A 22,814-nucleotide genomic window follows, 5' to 3' on the forward strand; every position below is an offset into this window, starting at 1 on the left:
AATTTCGGACCTAACATAGGACCAGAAAGTCAGGCAGGGACCAGGGATCAGAGGCTGAACTTGCATCCCATCCCATGAGGACAATAAGCTGGCAGCATCTGGCTTTCTCTTTACAGAAGCAAGGAGAAGGAAAAGACCCAGAGGGAGAGCCCACCCCCAGCACCCCAGAGAGTGAAGAGTGGAGCAGAAGCCAGCCAGGTATGGTGGCCTGTGCGTATTTGTTTATGTGAAGTGTTTATATTACTTCTGGAAGTGTGAAGGTGTGGTTGTGGCTATATATGGTACATGTGAACACAGCTTAGTGTGTATGAAAGACAGTAAAACCGTTTGTGGTTTGTTCATGATTATATGCTTATTCTTGGTTGTTTATTGTGCATTATACATCTGTGAAGAGGCCCTACTAGGACGTCTGGGCTCAGTATCATATATCTTGTGGAGCTATATAGCATTACTTCCTCTTGGTGGGATTGGTTAGGCCACACCAGTCATTGGCCCGACCTTCCGTTTAGGCCCCTTTCCTGGTCTTTTGGTTCTAAGGGACCCTTCAGAGTTAGCTTCTGCTCTCAGACCTGCTGATAGTATTTCTGTTGTCCCAGGTGACAGCTGTCAACTGGATCTAAGCAGAACTTACCATACTAGTCTCCATCAAGGTAGTAATGTATACGTCTTCCTCCCCCAACACTTAAACTCTACCAACACTGGGCCTAAATTTATATATCTATTTATTTCTCATTTTAGTACGCTGAGTGGAAGGTGCATGTGCCTCAGAGCCTGTTGGGGGGTCAGAGGACAATTATCCAGGGTCACTTCTCTCCTTCTACCACACTCATAGGATTGGAAGTGCCAACACTCATAGGGTGACTCAGCCATTTAGCTCCAGTTCAGAGGACCCAGCGTGCTCTTCAGGTCCCTACAGACACATGATATTTTTTTAATTATTGGTCCCGGGGAACCAATGACTGGTCATCAGACTTGGCAGCAAGTGCTTTTACACTGAGCCACCCTGCCAGCCTGGGACCGGATCTGAGGTTGGCAGGATCACTGTGTCTTGGCCGCTAAGCCTAGAACCTGTATGAAGTAGGTTCTCAATGGATGTTTGCTTGGTAGGTGGACTGACGGTGTGTGTTGTGAGTCCTCGTGGACTGTACTTCAGTTGCGTGAGTTTTCCCATCCTGGTAAGAACCAGAAGAGTATGCTCAGAAGAAGCCCCATGCCCCACCTTTTCTATGGACTCATTTTAAGAATAGTGCCAGGTGGGGCTTGGTGTCACCCGCCTTAAGTCCCAGCACTTGTGAGGCAAAGACAAGTCTCCGTAAATTTGTACGCCAGCCTGGTCTACATATCAAACTCCAGGCCAACTGTCTTAGTCACTGTTCCATTGCTATAAAGAGAAACTGTGACCAAGGCAATTCTTATCAAAAAGAGCCTTCAGAGGTTATTATTTTTATCATGGTGGGGCGTATAGAAGCAGGCAGGCAGGAGCTGAAGAAGTGGCTCAAAGCCACATCCTGATTGGCAGGCAGAAAGAGAGGGAGAGGAGAGGAAGAGAAGAGGGACACAGAGAAGGGGGTGGTGGAAACTGGGCCTAGCATGGGGTTTTGAAACATTAAACCCCACCCCTAATGACACACTTCCTCCGACAAGGCCACAGCTCCTGATCGTTGTAATCCTTTCAAACAGTTCTACTTCCTGGTGACCAGACATTCAAATACTTGAGCCCATTGGGGCCATTCTTATTCAAACCACCACACCAACCTAGGCCACAGAGTGAGACCCAGTCTCAAAACAACAAAACAGAACCAAGACAAGGATACCATTTTAGTGAGGCTGCTCAGCAGTCCAAGCTCTTCCAGACAGTGTGGACTGAAGTGCCAACACTCATAGGGTGACTCAGCCATTCAGCTCCAGTTCAGAGGACCCAGCGTGCTCTTCAGGTCCCTACAGACACATGACATTTTTTTAATTACTAATTTTCAAAAGTGATGCTTGAGAACCTCATTCCACAGTGCTGGGTATAGCTGCAGAGATGTCCAAGCATTTGGGATTTGAGGACAAACCATGTCCCATCTCTCATTCCATAAACATTCAGATCCATAATCTAGAGGCACTCCAGGATCAGCTAGTCATGACTTTCCGGATTCAGAGCATCTTTCTTTCTTTATACTTACTTACTTTATTTATTTACTTATTTATTTCTATCTTTTGTATTGCTGGGGATAAAATCTAGGAGCTCTGCTTTGCCTCTGGGCCATATACCCAGACACTTATTTTTATTTTAAACAAATATTATTTGTCAGTTATCTTCTATTAATTTTTTTTGATATATTTGCTTTTGTTTTTATTTTTGGATTTCATGAGAGAATCTCTGCATAGCTGCCTGAGACTGGTGGTCTTCTTGCCTCGGTTTCCCAAACACTGGGATTCCACGCCCATTTGCTACCATAGCCAGCACTATTAAATCTTTTTGTTTTAAATTGTTGTAGCCTGTTTTTGTTGTTGTTGTTGTTTTTTAAAGATTTATTTTTATCTTATGTGTGTGGGTTGTTTTGCCTGCATGCATGTCTGTGCATCACACATGTAGAGTGCCCACAGGGACTAAGAGAAGACATTGGATCCCCTGGGACTGGAGTTATAGATAGTTATGAGCTGCCATGTAAGTACAGGGAATCAAACACAGATCATCTGGAAGAGCGGTGAGCGTTCTTAACCTCTGAGCCATCTCCCCAGTCACCTCTCCTCCATTAATTCTTTATGTATTCCAGATACAAGTCTTATGTCAGAGGTAAATACAGATGCCTTGTGTTTTCTTTTTTAAAATGATGTCTTTAGATAAACAAAGTTTTCGGTTGATTATATCCAGTTTATCTTTGGGGGGGGGGTTGTGTTGGGACACAGTCTATATAACCTTGGCTGTCTGAGAGCTTACTCTCTAGACCAGGCTGGCCTGGAACTCACAGAGATCCACCTGCCTTTACCTCCCAAGTGCTGGAATTAGGGGTGTACGTTACCACACTCAGTTAGTTCATCATTGTTAGTGCTTTAGGTATAGATGTTTATGAAGTATAGGTTTTAACAGCTTTATTCAGCTATAATTTGCACAGCCTACAGCCCATCTATTTGAAATATGCAGTTATGGCATAGTATGTATGCAGAATCGCGTAACTGTCACCATAGTAGACTTTTAAACATTTCCCTCCAGCCGGGTGTGGTGGCGCATACCTGTAATCCCAGCACTTGGGAGGCAGAGGCAGGTGGATTTCTGAGTTTGAGGCCAGCCTGGTCTACAGAGTGAATTCCAGGACAACCAGGACTACACAGAGAAACCCTGTCTCAAAAGAAACCCCCATACCCATCAGTGTTCATCCCCACAAGTCACGTTTATCCTCCCAAACCAATTTACCTTCTACAAACATCGATTTGCCTGCTTGGCACATTTCATTTAGTTCCTCTGCTTAGATCATCATAGATGTGGTCCTTTGTGTCTGGTTCCATTCTCTTTAGCATGATGGTATCCAGGTCTAGCCATAGTTTAGTACACAGGGGAACTTTATGCCCTTGGGTTAAGTAATATCTGTCCATCACCCCGATGGACAGACTGCTTCTATGTTAGACTATTATGCTCTTTCATCTGAATAGTGTACACGTTTTTGTGTAGAATATGTTTCAGGTTTTTTTTTAAGATTGATTGATTGATTGATTGATTGATTTATGAGTATACTGTAGCTATCTTCAGACACACCAGAAGAGGGCATCAGATCCCATTACAGATGGTTGTGAGCCACCATGTGGTTGCTGAGATTTGAGCTCAGGACCTCTGGAAGAGCAGTCAGTGCTCTTAACCTCTGAGCCATCTCTCCAGCCCATATATGCTTCAGTTTTATTGGGCATATACCTAAGAGTGAAGTTTTCTTCCACATAATGACTCTACATGTATCATTTGGACGAATTACAGGTGGGGCTTGGGGACCCACGCCTTAAGTTTTCCAGAGTAGCTTATACCTGTCCTCAGGGTTTGCTGGCACGTGTCAGGTTTTCTCTCTTAGCCATCTTATGGGGGTGTGAAGTGGGATCTCCATGTTGCTTGCATGTGTGTTCCCAATGACTAGTAATCAATATGTTGGTTATCTTTTTATGCAATCTATTAGCCATTTACATATTTTCTTTGAAGAGATATCTTTTCAGACCCTTGTTCGTTTGTAAAGTGGATATGAGAAACCGATTCTATATTAAAATGCTATAGTGGCATATGGGATTGGGACGGGGCTGAGAATCTGCGTGTAGTCAGTAGAGACTCCAGTCAGGATGCCAACTACAGGACCTCACTTGCATCTTTCTTGCTTCCTCTTCCTCTCTTCCTCTTCCTCCCCAACCCCTTTCTTTCAAAATTCCCTTTGGCATTTTAGGGCATGATTCTTCTCTTTTGTTTTAAAGCAGGGTCTCGCTGTGTAGCTCTCTCTGGCTAGCCTGAAACTTGCTACATAGACCAGGCTAGCCTCAAATTCACAGAGTTCCATCCTCTGGTGCTCTGCTTCCCTGGTGCTGGGGTTGAGCATGCCACCACTCCCAGCCTCTTTTTTCAAGTCACAGTCTCACTTACTATACAGCCCAGGTTGGCCTCAAAAGAATGACTCTCCTGCCTCAGCCACCTAGCTTCTGAGGTATCTTCTAACCTGTCTGGTTTAGTGAGGTGGTTTTGTTTTTTGAGAGAAGGTCTCACCCTTTGGCTCCAGCTACTCTCCGATTCATAGTTTTCCCGCCTCAGCTCTGCAGATCACTGAGTTACCTGAGTGAGGAGCCACTCACCTGGCTTAGAAACGAGTTCTGATTTCTGCTTATTTTTTGAGGCATGCTCTCATTTTATAAGCCCAGGCTGGCCTGGAACTCACTGTGCATCTCTGGCTTATGCCTCTGTAGAGCTAAGATTACAGGCATGCACAGTGATGCTCAGCTATAAAAACACTTTCTTAACTCAAGTTCCTAACCTAAAGTTTGATGCAAGGTTCTACAAACTCTTTTTTGTTTGTTTGTTTTTTGTTTTTTGTTTTTTTGGATTTGGTTTTTTCGAGACAGGGTTTCTCTGTTTAGACCTGGCTGTCCTGGAACTCACTCTGTAGACCAGGCTGGCCTCGAACTCAGAAATCCGCCTGCCTCTGCCTCCCAAGTGCTGGGATTATGGGCGTGTGCCACCACCGCCTGCCTACAAACTCTTAATTTCAGGGTAGAAGGTGGTTTCCTGGCTTCCATTACCTTTTCATAATCCCTCAGTAGCAGCATGCTCTTGAGGCAGTGCCTTCCCGACCTAGTCACCTCTCCCACCCCGCCCCTTTTTAAGGCAGCATCTCACTATGTCGCCTTAGGTGGCTCTTGAACACTGGCCTACTCTAGATCTTGTCTACTGTGTATCAGGCCCTGGCTAGGAGCTAGAGTTCAGCGTGAGCTAGGCACCAAGGCTCACTCAAGTGGCTCACAGTTGCAGAGATGGATAAGTGGCTATCCTCTAGCAGTATGATGTACTATATATCATTTAACAGTATGTTATATGCCAGATAACAATATGACAAGTGTCACTGTGGGGTATGTAAATACTTGGCAACTACCTCATTCAGTCAGCCATTCCGTGACTCGGTCTGTCCATCTATCCTTTCTCTAGTCACATAACAAACACCTGTTGAACATCTATTCTTGGTAAAGCCCTAGCCAGATGCTGCAGCTGGGTCTGGACCTTAGAGGGTAAGGAAAGTTAGGAGGATGGAAGGAAGCTGGGGGCCGGATACTCAAACCAGAGGGCTCAGTCTGTGCAGAGCCACGGATGGAAAGGCAAAGAAGTTCCCAATACAGTGGGAGCAGGAAGGAGTGGCTGGGTGACAGAGGCTCTGCGGGCTGTGGACAAGTGTGTGGTTTTGTTCTTTAGGTGGAGATAAGATATTTTGGGACTTAAAAAAAAAAAAGTCCTTGATGTGCCAGGGAAGGGTGGTACCCAGGGAGGGAGGGATTTCTCCTTCTCAAAGGGGAAGAGGAAAGGGGATCTGTGAGAGAAGCTGGGGAGGGGCTGGGAGGAAAGGGGAAAATTGATATTGGGAAGTAAAGTTAATGAATGAGTGAGTGAGTGAGTGAGTGAGTGAGTGAGTGAGTGAGTGAAAAAGTCTTTACTTTGGAGGTATTTTGGCAGTGTAATAAGTTTGGAACAGGAAGACCAAGAAGGGGGATCTTGGACTGGTTCAGAACAAGGTCTAAATGAGGAGCGGTGGAGACAGACTCGGGAGCTGGAATCAGCAGGACTGGAGGATTCTGGGAAGCAGAGCGACTACAGGCCACTGCCAGGTTCCTAGCTGGATGAACAGATAGACATGCCACTGTGATAAACAGCACCAAAAGGATCACAGGCTTTGGTGTAGTCATTTCCAGGTTAGCTTTGACCAGGCTGAGCTTTCCAAGGGTGTGTGAGGAAGCAGAGACAAGCAAAGTGGTATCTCTGGATGCTGGAGCACCTCTGGATGCTGGAGCACCTCTGGAAGCTGGAGCACCTCTGGAAACTGGAGCATCTCTGGAAGCTGGAGCACCTCTGGATGCTGGAGCACCCCTGGAAGCCAGAGCACCCCTGGAAGCTGGAGCACCCCTGGAAGCTGGAGTAACTCTAGAAGCTGGAGTACCCTTAGAAGCTGGAGCACCCCTGGAAGCTGGAGCACCACTGGAAACTGGAGCACCTCTGGAAGCTGGAACACCCCTGGAAGCTGGAGCACCCCAGAAGCTGGAATACCTCTAGAAGCTGGAGTACCCTTAGAAGCTGGAGCACCCCTAGAAATTGGAGCACTACTGGAAGCTGGAGTACCTCTGGAAGCTGGAACACCCCTGGAAGCTGGAGCACCCCTAGAAGCTGGAGCACCCATGGAAGCTGGAGGACCCTTGAAAGCTGGAGCACCCCTAGAAGCTGGAGCACCCATGGAGGCTGGAGCACTCCTGGAAGCTGGAGCACTCCTGGAAGCTGGAGCACTCCTGGAAGCTGGAGCAGCCCTGAAAACGAGCACCCCGGTCAGGGTATCAGTGCATAGTATATAGATTGTGCAACCACAGACGGGAGCTTTGGAACTTGACTTGATCTTAGGGATGAGACTAAAAGTTCACTGTGGGGAAGGATGCAGGAATCTAGAGGAAACTGGGCTTAGCCACAGAAGGAATCCAGGTATTACAGGGAGGTATGGCAGCCCACCTGTCATCTCAAGACATTGGGAGTTCTATAGGAGATGATGTATATGAAATCCCTGAAGCGTCTCTGGACTCCCAATTCCTGGCAGCAGACAGGGCACACAGGTGGCTCAGCTAAAATAGTTAAGATAAAAACAGGGTGGTGCATGATAGGAGACAGAAAACCAAAGATCTGCTACATGCTGTGTCCATTGAGAGCATCAAGTTAGCATTGGTGGCGGCTGTCATGATGGCTCAGTGATTAATAGCACTGGCTGTAATCCGGGCAGTGCTGGTATACACACATCTTTAACCCCAGCACTTGGAAGGCAGAGGCAGATCTCTGAGTTCCACGACAGCCAGGGCTACACAGAGAAACCCGTCTTGAAAACAAACAAATGACAAAACCAAAGAGCACTAGCCAGTTCTTTCAGAGAACCCCATGGTGACTCACAATGATTTATAACTCCAGTTCCAGGGGGATCTGTTGCCCTTTTCTGGCCTATATGGGCATTGTATGCACATGGTGCAAAGACAGACAGACAGACATGTAAGCCACCATGTACATTTTTTAGAAGTCAGTATTGGTGCATGGAAGGAATTGATGTGAGAGGGGGCTGATGATATAAGAGCTGACATTGACCTGGTGCCTGTGAGAAGCGTCTGATGTGGTGTGGCATGGCGTGACATGGCATGGTGTGGGCATCTTATAGATGGATCTATTGGAAGATGGGTACAGGGGAGTGAACTCTGGACTGAAGAACCTAGGAGCAACACAGAGGTGCCTGAGTAAAAACACGGGCAGGTGCTCAGCTGCTGACTGAGCTCACGCCACAGTTCCGGGAGGGTGAGGCCAACAGGATGTTATCTAGGAAGAAAGACCTGGGTACTGTGAAGGGTTCAGTCATAGAAGCGGTGGTCTGGATAAAATAAAGAGTCAGACGGGGTGTGGCGTGGCATCCCAGTGAGGATAGGGGGACAGCACCAGCGTGATTGGCCTAGTATCCTGAGCTCTGAGCTTGTTTCTTCTTGCCCCTGCTCAGTGAGTATAGATGAAGCTGTGTAGGGAATAGATGTTCTGAAAGAACATAGATCTTACTCAGGACAAAGGATGCCCTGAAGACATGTAAACTAGATTTGGCATTGGCATCCATCTCTGAGAGAGCTTGATAGCTTGATTGATCAGTTGATGAACAAAACACTTGGTTTGGTTTGATTTGGTTTTTTGGATTTGGTTTTTTCAAGACAGGGTTTCTCTCTATAGCTCTAGCTGTCCTGGAACTCACTCTATAAACCAGGCTGGCCTCAACTCAGAAATTGGCCTGCCTCTGCCTCCAGGCATGCGCCACCACCGCCCAGCCAAAACACTTGTGTTAGTCTAGTGGGGTCCGGTCTTTGGGAGCTCAAGGTTTGGTATGGTTAACTAAGGAATTTAGGCAGCTGTAGAACAAACAAGTTCCACAGAGCAGCAAACCTCTTCCTGAGCTAGCAAGCCAGCACAAGCTTGAATGACCCAAGGTCAAGGGAGCGTGAGCATGGGAGAAACTGGGTCAATGGGTCAGTCTTGGGCAAGACCAGGAAGGATCAGTAACATGACTCTAGTCTTGTTGGCACTTCATAAGGGCCTCTTCTAGACCATGTATTACAAAATCCTCACACACTGTCTATGGCAGATAACATCACAAAGCTGAGTCAATTTCCAGAAGTTAGCTGCCTCCCTCTCTCAAATAAAAGCTGATTCTTATGTGTTGCTAGGCCTCTGATTGTCTATGTCCTTCAGTGGGAGGGAGCTCAGCTGAACTGGTCAGCCTACCTTCTGGTTAACTGGCTATCATAGCCTTTAAAGAGTCCTGTGCATGGAGGCCGGGCATCTACTAGCCAAAAAACTCCCCATCCCTCCTCCCCCAGGACTCTTAAGACTCTGGGGTATGAACAGGACCTGAACCATACATAGGTTCTAGAACTAATACATGCATATTTGTGTGTGTGCATGTGCGATTATGTTTGAACACACTTATGTCCATGAAGGCATGTACTCACGACACACATCTGTGCTCACACTCAGCTTGCACGTGTCTGGGAAGACTGTGGAATTGGTTCCCATACTGGGGCACACCAGGGTCACACCCACATTTGTACATCTATTCCTCTAAGTACTTAGGAGAACAGTGTTTAGAAGGGTTTCTTGTTTCTCTGGGTTCTCTCCTCTACTTCTTCTTCCTCTCTGTTCTCCCCTTTCCCTCACCCCTATCATCCACTTCTATATTTCTTCCTCTTCCCTTTGTGAGCTTAGGTAGCACTGTAATTAAGTCTTCTGGCTCAGGTCTCACCGTTAATCCTCACCCTGTACATTTCCAAGAACAGAGTGGCTGAGTCTTTGTGACCTTTGTTGCTGCGTAATCCATAAGGCTTGGGGGTGGAGGAGAAATAAATGATCCTGTGACCCTCACCTCAGGTCTGAGCCCCTGTGCCTGGCACTGTCGTAGCTGAGGGGGACAAGAGGTACACATGGACAGTCAGAGGTTTGCTTGGAGGCTAAGCGAGAGCTCAGTCAGGGCCAACAGGAAAATCGTCCATGCCTCAGGAGCCAACCCACCTTTCTTTCTCCACAGTGTCCAGTGAGAAGAAGGACGGCTGGTCCTGGGAGTCCTACCTGGAGGAGCAGAAGGCTGTCACAGCCCCCGTTAGCCTCTTCCAGGACGTGAGTTGGGCAGTTTCTCCCCAAGCAGAGTTTATCTTCTCAGCTCAGGGACTTAACCCTAAGAGCAAGCCTTCTGGTGTTTCCTACTGGATAATCCTTGGTGCACTAACAGAATGAAAAAGTCTAGAGTTGGAAAGGGTGCCCTGTAAGGAATTTTCTGGATAGGAAGAAATAGGAAAGTGGCCTCTAAGCTCATCCCTCACCACCCAACTTGTGGATTTTAGGACCTTTGACTCCATTCAGCATTGACCTCACCATGAGGCAGCTGAGAGAACCCGTAAGTCTAGCCCTGACCCAGCCCTTCAGAACAGTCCTGCAGCAGCTCTCTCGACCCCTGCAGGACAAAGCCCCAGTAAGTCACCCTTTGAGATCAGCAAGGCAGATGGGGCCTAAAGACAGCTCCTTCGCCCCAAGCCCACTAGGCAAGGATAAGGCCAGATGGAAGCCGGGTCCTCTCCACTCTGTGCATTGACAGTCCCAGGCAGTCACCCACAACAAGAATGGCTTCAAACTGGGCATGAAGCTGGAAGGCATTGACCCCCAACACCCATCCATGTACTTCATTCTCACTGTGGCTGAGGTGAGCTGGAAATAAACCCCCAATGTTTCAATGGATTGGGATGGAGCCTTGGTGGGTAGAGGGGGGCAGGGGGATGGAAGGGAGGCACTGCCCTGCCTCAGGAAGCCCAGACATCCAGGGGGCATCCATTGGAATAAAGGGAAATCGAAAAGTAAATACTAGAGAGCAGATGAGAAGACATGGAACACCACAGTTACTGAATAGTGTAAGTTGTCTATGCTGGGGAGTGGGGCGGGGGACATGTCAAAGATACTAAAGGTAGGGGTGCTATCTCAGATCGCATAAGGCCCTGTCCTCTAGGAAGGGAACCTGTGAGATGGCCACAGCCATGACACACCATGGGCTTGCAGATGAAGACGTATTCCATTTAGCCCAAGGAGTAGGAGAGGCCTAGGAAGGCCTACCTGCCACCATCCTGTGCTAGGGAAGGAATCCCAAGCAGATGCAGTGGAGCAGGCCCTGGGGCATGCATGAGATAGAGTGTGAGCTTAGCAGGGCGCATGGAGAGCGTACAGGAAGAGGAGGGTGGCAGAAACAGAGGCCCCAGAGGTACCAAGCAATCTGTAGTACTGCCCACATCCGGTCTGGGGTGTAGGGAGGCAGAGGGCTGCACTCAGCACTCAAGGAACCTGTTAGCACTGGATCCCAGAGACTGCAAGCTAGACCAGGAGAGGTGAAGGAGGCAGAGGGAGGCGCCTGCAGGCACTGACGGGCCTCCGATTCTTTTCCACCGGCCAGGTGTGTGGCTACCGCCTGCGCCTGCACTTCGATGGCTACTCTGAGTGCCATGACTTCTGGGTCAATGCCAACTCCCCTGACATTCATCCCGCTGGCTGGTTTGAGAAGACTGGACACAAGCTGCAGCTTCCCAAAGGTAAGATCTCCCTGGGTTGGTCCCTGGAAGAGCGTGAGTCCCAGAGTCTCCTCCTCCCTTTAGGGTACCCTGCAACCCACTTGGTTTTTCCGTTGTTGTTTTCTTTTGTTTTGATCCTAAACGCAGGGCAGTGTCTCCATCCTGTTCCAATAGGGTTCCTCTCAGAGGCTTTTCTAAACCCTTTGAGTGTTTGATAGGTCTGTCTTCCTTTAGCAGAGAGTCCCTGAGGGGTTTGGGGACCGCAGGAGTGCAGTTGTGGCCCAAGCCTCTGCAAGGTGTTCTGTTCCTTCCCCCCTCGAGGGGCCCAGGTTACAAGGAAGAAGAGTTCAGCTGGAGCCAGTACCTGCGCAACACCAAAGCTCAGGCAGCCCCCAAGCACCTGTTTATAAGCCAGAGCCAGGTGAGTATCCATCAGGAGGACCACCCCGAGGCCAAAGGCCCTGCAGCCAGCCTGGGGCATCTGACTCAGCAGAGTGGAACTCAGCTCTATTCTGGTCTCCGCTGGTTCAAGAGGCACATCTGCAGAAAGGAGAAAGGCCAAAGCCAAGATTGTCTTCATCCTTTTTTTTTTCTTTTCTTTTTCTTTTTTTTTTTTTTTTTGTTTTGTTTTGTTTTGTTTTGTTTTTTTTTGTTTTTTTTGTTTTTTCGAGACAGGGTTTCTCTGTGTAGCCCTAGCTGTCCTAGAACCCACTCTGTAGACCAGGCTGGCCTCAAACTCAGAAATCTGCCTGCTTCTGCCTCCCAAGTGCTGGGATTAAAGGATCCATTTTCTTTTAATTATCTTTTTTAACAATTGTACCTTGTGTGGGGGATGCACACACCCCATGGCCCACGGCATGCGGAGAGGTCAGAGGACAGCTTGTGGGAGCGGGTTTCAGCTTCCATTTGTGGATCCAGGGATTCAGACTCAGACTGTGTGGCTTAAAGGCAGGCGCCTCGACCCCCTGAGCCATCTCCCCAGCCGTCATCCAAAATATAACAACATAATACAGAAGGAAATGAGGGTTGTTTTGTCCTGTAGCTTCAGAAGAGGAAAGTTTGTTGAGCCTCTGAGGAGACTCCGTGGCCGGTGATGCCACACTGTTGAAAACATGTATGGAAGAGATCGCAGGAATCAGAAGTACTGAAACACAAGCTTGCTTGCCCTTCCTTCCTAACTTCCTTCCTTCCTTCCTTCCTTCCTTCCTTCCTTCCTTCCTTCCTTCCTTCCTTCCTTCCTAACTTCCTTCCTTCCTTCCTTCGTTTTCTTTTTCTTCTTTTGGGTTTTTGTTTTGGTTTGTTTTGCTTGTTTGTATTTGTGTTTTGTTTTGTTTTTTGTTTTTTGACAGGGTTTCTCTGTATAACCCTGGCAGTCCTAGAACTCACTCTATAGACCAGGCTAGCCTTGAACTCAGAAATGAGTTCAGGTGTGTCCTTTCTCTGACCAGCTCAAGCTTTAATTTTTTTTTTTTTATGTGATGTATTTTGTGTGTGTGTGTGTGTGTGTGGTGTGTATCTGTTTGAGTATGTATGTGTGTGTGTGTGTGTGTTTGAATCAGTGTGCCTGTGTGTGGGTCTGTGTCTGTGTGGGTCCGTGTGTGTGTTGTCTGTACATATGCCAGTGCCTATGTGTTACACAGCCCAGAAGAGGGCATTGGTCCCTGGAGCTGAAGTTACAAACCTTTGCAGTGCTGGGGTCTGAACTGTAGTTGAGTAGCAAGCACTCCTAACCCCAGGCCATCTCTCCAGCTTGCTTTCCATAAGGATTCCGTCTCTCAGTAACCAGCCAGGATCCTCCAGTCCCCTTCTGGCCCAGGACCCTTTAGGGGACACACCTAAGCCATAGCACTCTCTGTTGCGGAATCCTCCTGTACATCGCAGAGGGGGCTCCACAGCCTGGGGCTCCACAGCCTGGGGCTCCACAGCCTGGGCACTGACTCGTCCCTGCTCAGATGTCCTTCCTTTGGTTTGCTCTGCAGCTTATCACACATGGTCAAAGTCATCCCGGCAGCCTTTCCCTTTATCTCTGACATTCTCCTGTTTTTAATCTGTTCTGAAGCAGGTGGCAGGTAGCTCGTTAGCAGTTACGCATCGCATGATCCCAAGCAAAGGGTCCGAGAGAAAGAGAGCACCCCCACTGAAGATACGTCCATACTGGGGGCTGGAGGTGCAGTTTAGGGGTAGAGTGCCCCGCCCAGATGACCAGATTGAAGGCCAGGGACTCCACCATGCTGTTCACAAGGACAGTTGGTCTTCCATTACAGTCCAGCCCCAGAGACTATAGTTGGAGGTGACATGTGATTAATAGGGTCCAGCCCCCTGTCGTGACAGGAAATGCAGATTTTTTTAAGTCAATTTGAATTCTGGCCCTGTCATTAACTGGCATTGTGTCCTGGACCACAGATGCCACTCCTTTCTAAGGAGATGTTTGTGTTGAACATCTTAGAAAATGAGGAGATGCTGGGGTTTTTTGTTTGTTTGTTTATTTGTTTGTTTTGTTGTTTTTTTCTTTTTTTGTTTGTTTGTTAGTCCCCTGGCTGTCCTGGAGCTTACTCTGTAGACTAGGCTGGCCTCAAACTCAGAAATCCACCTGCCTCTGCCTCCCGAGTGCTAGGACTTAAAGCGCACGCACTACCACCCGGCTGGAGACGCTGTTTTTTAAAGCTTTTCCCTGGTTGTAGTAACTCCCCAGCCAATACTCGCATCCTTCCCATTCCCCTACCCTTCCTGATGGAACATGTCAGTACCTCCTTCCCAACCATCCCCCCACTGCCCCAGCTGCCTCGGGCAAGCACGGGAGAGCTTGTTCATAGAGGGGAGACTCGTCCTCACATCCCAACAGTCACTTGCCTTCTCCCACAAGTCAGCTTGTGGAGATCATTGCCCTTGGGGGACAGAAAGTCCCGGAGCAGCCCAGAGCAACCCTCATTCCCAACCTGTTTCTCCCTCATGTCCATTTCTCACTCCCAGGCAACACTTGTAGAAAACCCACTCCTGCGCTTGCCAGGCGCCCTGGGCTAGCTCCAGCCAGCCCGGCCCTGGCCTGTGGCAACCCTCTTCTTGCTCCTAGAGTACTCCGCCGGTGGGCTTCCAGGTGGGCATGAAGCTGGAAGCTGTGGACCGCATGAACCCCTCCCTGGTCTGTGTGGCCAGTGTGACCGACGTGGTGGGCAGTCGCTTCCTGGTGCACTTTGATGACTGGGGCGATACTTACGACTACTGGTACTGGGACCTGCTGGGGAAGAGACATCAGGGGCAAGAGGCATCCTCTCTAGGACCTCAGACGGCATGTGACCCCACCTAGTCCACTCCTGATATTTAGATCTTGTTCTAGACTGGGAGATGGGAGTAGGTAGTGAGCTACCCTGTGTATCTGAGTGTCGTGGGCTATGCGGCTCAGATACAGGAAATATTCCTATTTCATCAGAAAGTACTGTGGTTCAGATGCACACACATCCCTTCATAGACCTCCACCAGCTATTATGGTGTGCTAGAGTTTTCAACTGATGTGGTACTTCTGACTCTATGTCAGTCACCCACCTCTCCCTCATCAAGAAGGCAGATATGGAAGTCCCTGATACCATGCTGTGAGGCTGCCAGTCTCAGCCCTCCTCATTTATCCTGAGACAGTGATATACTCTTGGGTTTCAGGTGTGATGCCAGCAGCCCCTACATCCACCCAGTAGGCTGGTGCCAGAAGCAAGGAAAGCCCCTCACCCCTCCACAAGGTGAGGTTGCTGGCTGAGCATGCGCCCTTCCCGGGCCCACCTCTCACTCCCTGACTGTTCACCTGTTAGCCGTGTTCCCTGTACCTCATTAGCGAGCCCTTTCGGATCAGAGTAGGGAACAGATAGGCCCTGGAGCCTTGACTTTTGGGGTTTCTAAAAGGTAAGCATACAGGAATCTCAAGCAAAAGACATATGGCTTTCCTCCTCGGACTGCCAAAGGCCCAAGGGTAGCAGAGATTTGGAAAGGACTAAGAGCAGTAGGGTCGTAAGTGATGGGAGCCAGGAGTCTAAGACCTCTGAGCCCTTGGGGTTCTGTGTGCTTTGTTCTCCCCAGGATCCATGTGCCCCAGGAGCCCCGTGCAAACAGCTAGCTGTGGTCACATGGGGGAAGTTTTTTCTCCAAGAATCTCCACCCCTTCTATATTTGTTTGTTCGTTTGTTTTTCTTGTTGTTGTTTTCATTTTAGTGGCAGGGTTTTTCTGTGTAGCCATGGCTGTCCTGGAACTGGCTTTGTAAACCTGGAAGGCCTCGTACTCACAGAGATCTACCTGCCTCTGCCTCCCAACTGCTGGGATTAAAGGTGGCGGGACAAGCCATCCCACCATGTGCTTGATCCTGACTGGGAACAGAGTTCCTTGAGTCACTTGGCGGGCTCAGATACTGTTCTCACCTCTTCTCTAGACTACCCAGACCCTGACAGCTTCTGCTGGGAGAAATATCTAGAAGAAACTGGGACCTCAGCTGTGCCTACTTGGGCCTTCAAAGTGGTGAGTTGACTCTTGCCCCCTCCAGAACTGAGCTTAGGAAGATGTGGACCCTTCAGTCAGCCAGAAGGGTACCTTGGCCGAGACACAGTCTCCCCTGTAGCTCTCTTCTTGGAGCCTCAGATCTTCCAAGCTGAGCCTTAGCCTGAAAAGCACTTGTCTCCCTACAGCGACCCCCTCACAGCTTCCTGGTCAACATGAAGCTAGAAGCTGTAGACCGCCGGAACCCAGCACTGATCCGGGTAGCCAGTGTGGAGGACGTGGAAGATCATCGGATAAAGGTGGCTCTGGGACCCTAGGCTGGGGACAGGGGGTGGACAGGTCAGTGGGACATGAATTCTATAGAATATTTAAAACCAATTAAAGTCATAGCATGAGATAGGAAGCTGAAGAGCCCAGATCTCATTTTTTTTTCCTTATCTGTGATTTACTTTTGTGGGCTTGGATAGGTCCCTTTGCCTCTCCAAGCCAATCTTACCATCTGCAAAATGGGCCTAACAATTCACAAAGACTGAATGGAAATGATGACACTTTAACCAATGTAGCACTGAGAATACATGGCCAAAAGCAGTTACTGTGTAGGTGGCCCTTGTGTTCTTCCTCTCCAAGGTCTTGGCAGAGGCTTGGAGAGAGCCTCCTGACTGAGCTGGGCTCCCAGAACAATCCCTGACCCCCGAGGGCCTTTCTTCCCCAGCTCCACTTTGATGGCTGGAGTCACAACTATGATTTCTGGATTGACGCCGATCACCCAGACATCCACCCTGCAGGCTGGTGCTCTAAGACAGGACATCCCCTGGAGCCTCCTCTCCGTGTGTACCCCAGGGCACTCTTCCCTTTCTATCAATCTCTGACAACCCTGCCAGAGCCCCAGTGCCTGCAGTGAGCCTGGTATGCCTATCCCTCTAACTTATCCAGGACTTCCTGCTCTACTAAACCAAGGCATGCCCACAGGCCCCAGCAAAGTATACAAGAGCCAAACCTTCCTTTCCCACTGATAGCTGACTGCCACTGACTCACTGGCAGGAATGGCACAGCTTGGCTCTGGACTTGGTCTCCAAAGTTCTGAGTACTCTCCCCCTACACAGAAATTGTAGCTTCCCTGTCCCACTCCCCTGTCTCCAGGACTCTGTGCCAACTTCTCTTTCTGCCTGTGCAGGGCCCAGAGAGTCCAGCTCTGCCTCCCCTGGGGGATGCCCCCCTCCCAGCCACAGGAGCCCACCCCACACAAAGACCTCCAAATATAGCTTTCACCACCGGTAAGTAAAGTCACAGGTGAGGCCCAGAGGCAAGCAGGTATTGTTCAGGAAGAGTCTTCCTGTGGAGTGAGACCCATCTGCGTTCCCCAGGACCTGAACAGGGCCAAGGCTAGGGAGGCTTGTAGAGACATTTGGGTCCGCCCAACTAAAGCCTTCATCTCCCCAGGAAGTGCCCCACTCCTGGCTGTGACGGCTCCGGCCACGTCACTGGCAAGTTCACAGCTCACCATTGCCTCTCTGGCTGCCCACTGGCCGAGAAAAACCAGAGCCGGCTGAAAGCAGAGCTGTCCGACTCAGAGACTGCAGCCAGGAAGAAGAACCCGTCTAATTTGTCCCCAAGGAAAAAGCCTCGCCATCAAGGCCGGTGCGGAGGCCAGGGAGTCAGGTCCTGGGCTTCACGGGTGTGGGGCCTCATGCCTTCTTGAGGCAGCCACTGATCCTCTGCTGCGGCCCCGGTCCCTCTCTCTCCAGGATTGGACGCCCTCCAAAGTCTCGCAAGATTCCAGAAGAAGATTTCCAAGGTGGGTGCAGGTCTCTGCTCAGGGTCCTCGGGCAAGCGGGTGCACGGAATGCCCTGTGAATGATGGGATCAGACACTAGAGCACCAGGGAAGGAGGCTGCTGCTTTGAGTCTTTGGGTGCACAGAGAAGTGGCAAGAGCACAGGATGTGGCCTTGAGTGCCATGTGTTCCTATAGACTTGCTAGGAGTCGTTAGAAATGGTGCTGTATTTCCCCAAGATGGAGCAATGGCCTTACTCCATTCTTCGGTGGTTCTAGGTCTTCGGGAGACTGTGGCTGTCAGTTGTGAGTCCAGCAAGATGCTGGACATCTCAGAACCTCCCTTTCCTCGTTTGAAAGCATGGCTAGATCCTACCTTGAAGAGTCAGTGGCTGAAATGATGGTAGCGTCCACTGTTTACAGAGCCACTGTTCCCTTTCGCCTTCTCTAGCTCTCCAGCCTCCTGCACTGTGTCTAACTAAGGAGGAATAGGAGGTTCAGAGGCAAAACCATTTGCTTGGGGTCATTCACTTTGTGAGGGGCTGAGCTGGGATTCAAACTTGGGCCAGACTTATGCTGCATAGCATTAGGCTTAAAACCCTGTGCCCTAATGTTCTGTTAGTGCCTGGTCCCCGTGGGTTCATTTGCATGGCTTTCTGTAACAGAAGGCCACAGACCTGGCAGCCTAAAGAGTAGCATTTATTTCTCACAGTTCTGGACACACAGGCAAGGTGTCTGGATTGGTATCCTGTCAGACCTTTCTCTCCAGCATGCAAACCACTTGGACCCTGTCCTGGTCTGAGTTATGTGAGCAAGCCAGGCATCTCATTGTGTGCCCAGATTCCTTGAGCCTGGTGCCATCAGTCAGATGCTGAGGATGATAAGAGCCCACTGTGTGGTGTGGTATACGGCTAAGGGGTCTGGATAAAGTGTTCAGGCTAGCCCAGGGGTAGGCTGTGGCCCCTCTTCTGCCTGCCAGGATGCACCTGGTCAACTGCAGGACTACATTTTAACCACCAGAGGGCACATCCTGATTACTGAATATGGACAGTTCTTGGATTATGGTGTGTGTGTGTGTGTGTGTGTGTGTGTGTGTGTGTGTAGGGGTGTGTATGCATGCGGGTGCGCAGGTTGTCATGATGTGCACCTGGAGGTCAGAGGTCACTTCATAGTGTCAGTTTGCTCTTTCTACCTTTATATGGGTTTGGAGAATCCAATATAAGTTCTCAGGCTTTCAAGTACCTTAAGTACCTTTACCTGCTAAGCCTTCTCAGCGGCTCGGAAGTCAGTCTTTTCAATGGTTGTAGCTGTGGCCCAAAGGAGAAGAAAGGGCGCAGGACTTACCTGAGCCCCTAAGGCATCTCAGGAACAGAGTCTAGGTGTCTCACCTCTATAGAGGGCTCCCTTCTGTCCCAGCAGGCCTTTAACTAAAAAAGGACACCCTGGCCATGACTAACCCTATTGGAGACTCCTCACACATCCCCAGCAGACCTTAATATAGGGTCCAGATATGCATGGGACCATGCACATCTTTCACCTAAGAACCTTTAAGCTGTGTAGATAGGTGGTTTTTAAAAAATGCTATAAGTGCTTAAGAAAGTCTGACTCTGCTCTGAGGACCCAGGGCATCCAAAAAGGGGGTTTAAATGGAAGAGAACTTAAATTATGGCCAGCCAAGGGAGACATAGCCATTTGGGTCATAGCAGGAGCTGGCCATCAATCACAGGGGACAGCCCCTCAGTGCTCCTTAGTTGAGCAGTGCACAGGCCGAGATGCAGAGACTAGAGGGAGTAACAGCCAGGCCATGGTCGAATCCTAAAGGCCTTGGGTGAGGATATGAGAAGCCAAGAGTCTGAGGCTTAGGGAGCGAGGCGGAGAGGGATGGTCTGTAGCAGGCACACTGCCATGGCACTGGAAGTACCACATTCTGCACCCAGAATTAGTAGCAAGCACTGAAAAAGAGCAATTATCCTGCACTCTGAACCAAGGCAGAGTAAGGCCTGCAGGTAAATGGCTAAGCTGCCTGAGTTTCTCAGACCTGCTGGAGAGGATGGGGTCAGGTTGTCAGCCAATGAACTGAATAAAGTCCAGGAGATGTGTGCCAGGCCTGCTAAGGAGGAAGCCAAGCAGAGTGGAATCAGTCCCCTGACCCATGGAGCCAGGGGCTCCTGAGCAGATCAGCAACCAAGTGATAGGCAGCCCGGAGATGGAGAGCTGATAAGAACTCATTCCCTAGGGCCAGAATCGCCCTAGGCTAAGAGAATTGATCAAAGTACAAAAGGACTTCAGAAAGGACACACAGAACTCTGATGTCAGGGATGAGACTTTTGGACACTGGAGATTACTTGAGGCCAGCAGCTCCAAGAGAGCATCCTCAGAAGTCCCAGAGTCCTGGGGTCACCCTTGACAGTGGGTGCTGAAGTCTGGGAGCAAGCAGTTCATTTGCCCAGCAGGAATAAGCACCAGGTCACCCACGTGGCTCTGCAGGCTTTCAGAAGGGTCCGTGTCCTGTCTGTTGACCAGCCAGTGTCGCTTGTGACACAGATGTGGGCCATCCCTAGTTCTGCCCATCATGTTCTGCTTCTACCTTCTAGCCCTCCCTCCCAGTGTGGTACACCAGTCCCTCTTCATGTCCACCTTGCCAACCCACGCTGATCGCCCACTCTCTGTGTGCTGGGAGCAACACTGCAAGCTGTTGCCAGGAGTGGCGGGCATCTCAGCCTCCACAGTCTCCAAGTGGACCATTGAAGAGGTACGAAACTCTTCCTCCGCCTTCTCCTCCTTCCTTCTTCCTCTTTCTCTTTTTCTTCCTCCTCTTCCCCCTCCTCCTCTTCTTCTTCCTGCCCTAAGTCTCCCTCTAAACCACACCCTAGCAGGAGCCTCAGGCCAAGGCCTGCTCAGATGGAGCTGCATACCAGTCCCAACCATGTGCTCACCCCTCCTAGCCACGGTCCCATGAGCTGCCCAGCAAGGCTGACCAAAACAGGCCCTGTGTGGCAGATAGAGAGGGTGCCTCTTGTCAACCATGCTTTAAAGAACAAGGGACATTCCCTCATGTGCCTTAAGATATGACAGTCCCCTCAGGCTAATAAGAAAGACCCTGCTGGCAGGGTCCATGCAGTTTCAATTCTTCCCCTAGTTCTCATCCCCTGCTCAATATATCTCCCTTGATTTCCAAGGTCTTTGGCTTCGTTCAGACTTTGACGGGCTCTGAGGACCAAGCACGCCTCTTCAAAGATGAGGTAAGGTACAAGTGCAGAGGGACAGAGATGAAGTCACTGCCACTGAGCCAGCAAGAAACGGTTACCCTCACCAGTATTACCTGAGCCTGAGAAAGGTCTCTGGCCAATCATAGTCACCCAATGTCTGTGGTACCCTTACCAGCATTACCTGAGCCTGAGAAAGGTCTCTGGCCAATCATAGTCACCCAATGTCTGTGGTACCCTCACCAGTATTACCTGAGCCTGAGAAAGGTCTCTGGCCAATCATAGTCACCCAATGTCTGTGGTACCCTCACCAGCATTACCTGAGCCTGAGAAAGGTCTCTGGCCAATCATAGTCACCCAATGTCTGTGGGTGAAATCTCGTAGGGACTGTGTCCCATGCAGCTTGGGGATACTGGGTTCAGATTCCCTTTGGGAAGGAATCTGTTTGTTCCTCTCTGCCCGGGGCCATTGGGATTGAATCATTTCACAGACTGTGGTGCTGGGGAGAGAACACAGCTTCGACCAGGCTGAGCAGCCACTCCATGAGACTGAGCCACATCCCTATATATCAATGAGCTCAAAGCAGATATTTTAGGTGGCATAGGTGTAGGTGTTTGCTGTAGAGAGTCCAACACACTACAACACCCCCAGAGCTTAGGAAAGATAGGAAGCCATGAGTTATAGGGAAGAGAATGCCATGTTTGAAGGCAGCCTGGGCTGGAATCCTAGCTCTCCCAGTTTGAGCATCTTGTCTCTGAGCACACATCTTCCTGTTTTTATGATAGAGGTAGAGAAAGCTCACTGTGTGCTGCCTTGCAAGTTATTATGAACTTCGGGAAGAAGGAGTGAGTCTTCACTGCAGTAGATCTAGCAGGGTCATATCCCTGGCATGTGTGTACATCTGTCTGGTGACATTGCAGAGTCAAATAGAAATCCTACCACTATACTAAAAGCCCAGTATGGGGGAGACCTCTATAAGTGGTAGTCTGACTTTTTGTGTGCAGTTGTCCTTAAATAAAGAACTTTATTTGCGACTCTTAATTTGTAGAGTTTGAAACTGGAAGGAGCCCTTGAGTGTGTTCAAGGTCTCCTCCCAAAACAACAGAAGCATTCCCCTGCAGCAGCACAGTGTGGCCTCTGGTCTTGCCCCTATGTTACCCATCTTATTTATGCACTCTGAGTGTCCAGACTGACTCCTACTTCTAGAACATTCTGACCCACATGGAGCAAATGCACTGAGCTCCTTCTCCCTGTGGTGGCTTATTTTTTTTCATTTTCATTTGCCTTTGGGTTTGGTTGGTTTGGTTTTGATGCTCGGAATTAAGCCCCAAGCTTCTCACGCGCTAAGGCTATTCTTTACCACTGCTCAGTAGTAATGCCCTCCACACCCACTCAGATGACCGAGGTGAATAGCCAGTGCCACACATTTTATGAAACACGTGAACTTGAGTCCACTTCCATTAAGACAGAAAACCCCCATCACACCAGAAAGTTCTGCCTCAGCCCCTTCTGGTTGGGCCTCACCCTAAAACATAACCACTATAGATTGCCTTTTTTTTTTTTTTTTTTTTTTTTTTTTTTTTTTTTTTAGTACTGTGGATTTGTAGCATTTACAGATTGGCTTTGCCTGTTCTTGAACTGTGTGAGAGGGATCAGACAGCCCGTGCTCTGTGGGTCTCTCTTCGTCCCCTGTGGTGTTGGCGGGGCATTGTGTGATGTTGCATACACTCATAATTTTTCTCCATTTACTGCTCAGATGGCAGCTCTCCTGTTCATGGACATTTAAATGTATCCCTCTCTGTGTCCCACGCCTCAGACAAGCCCCTTCCCCTGTTTTCTTCACCCCACTCCCACCCCACAGCGGTCTTTTCTCCTCCCTGATGGGAATGCACACTTCTCAGCCTTTCGCACACTCTCCCGTCTGTCTGGGGATGAGGTTGTTTGAAGTAAATTACAGGCATCACCCCTGACCACTGTGACTCGTGACTTTTGTATACGACATGGTGATTGCACAAACAGTCAGTGCTAATTCCTCCAGCTGTCCAC

The 22,814-nt window shown here is 49.4% G+C and overlaps 1 protein-coding gene across 1 annotated transcript in view; it reads left to right on the top strand.

Moving 5' to 3' along the window:
* The window catches only part of L3mbtl1 (L3MBTL histone methyl-lysine binding protein 1), a 29,425-nt gene that overhangs the window by 2,736 nt on the left and 3,875 nt on the right, over window positions 1-22,814 (top strand). The window contains exons 6-20 of the mRNA XM_052184186.1: window positions 117-198; window positions 9,795-9,883; window positions 10,359-10,463; window positions 11,202-11,337; window positions 11,646-11,737; window positions 14,387-14,538; window positions 14,968-15,044; window positions 15,726-15,811; window positions 15,979-16,089; window positions 16,503-16,617; window positions 16,965-17,064; window positions 17,231-17,428; window positions 17,536-17,585; window positions 20,157-20,314; window positions 20,742-20,804. Coding sequence (XP_052040146.1) covers window positions 117-198; window positions 9,795-9,883; window positions 10,359-10,463; window positions 11,202-11,337; window positions 11,646-11,737; window positions 14,387-14,538; window positions 14,968-15,044; window positions 15,726-15,811; window positions 15,979-16,089; window positions 16,503-16,617; window positions 16,965-17,064; window positions 17,231-17,428; window positions 17,536-17,585; window positions 20,157-20,314; window positions 20,742-20,804 — 1,614 coding nt within the window. The remainder of the gene's footprint in view (window positions 1-116; window positions 199-9,794; window positions 9,884-10,358; window positions 10,464-11,201; window positions 11,338-11,645; window positions 11,738-14,386; window positions 14,539-14,967; window positions 15,045-15,725; window positions 15,812-15,978; window positions 16,090-16,502; window positions 16,618-16,964; window positions 17,065-17,230; window positions 17,429-17,535; window positions 17,586-20,156; window positions 20,315-20,741; window positions 20,805-22,814) is intronic.

This window comes from Apodemus sylvaticus, chromosome 5 (assembly GCF_947179515.1).
Source record: "Apodemus sylvaticus chromosome 5, mApoSyl1.1, whole genome shotgun sequence".
NCBI classification, from domain to species: Eukaryota; Metazoa; Chordata; class Mammalia; order Rodentia; family Muridae; genus Apodemus; species Apodemus sylvaticus.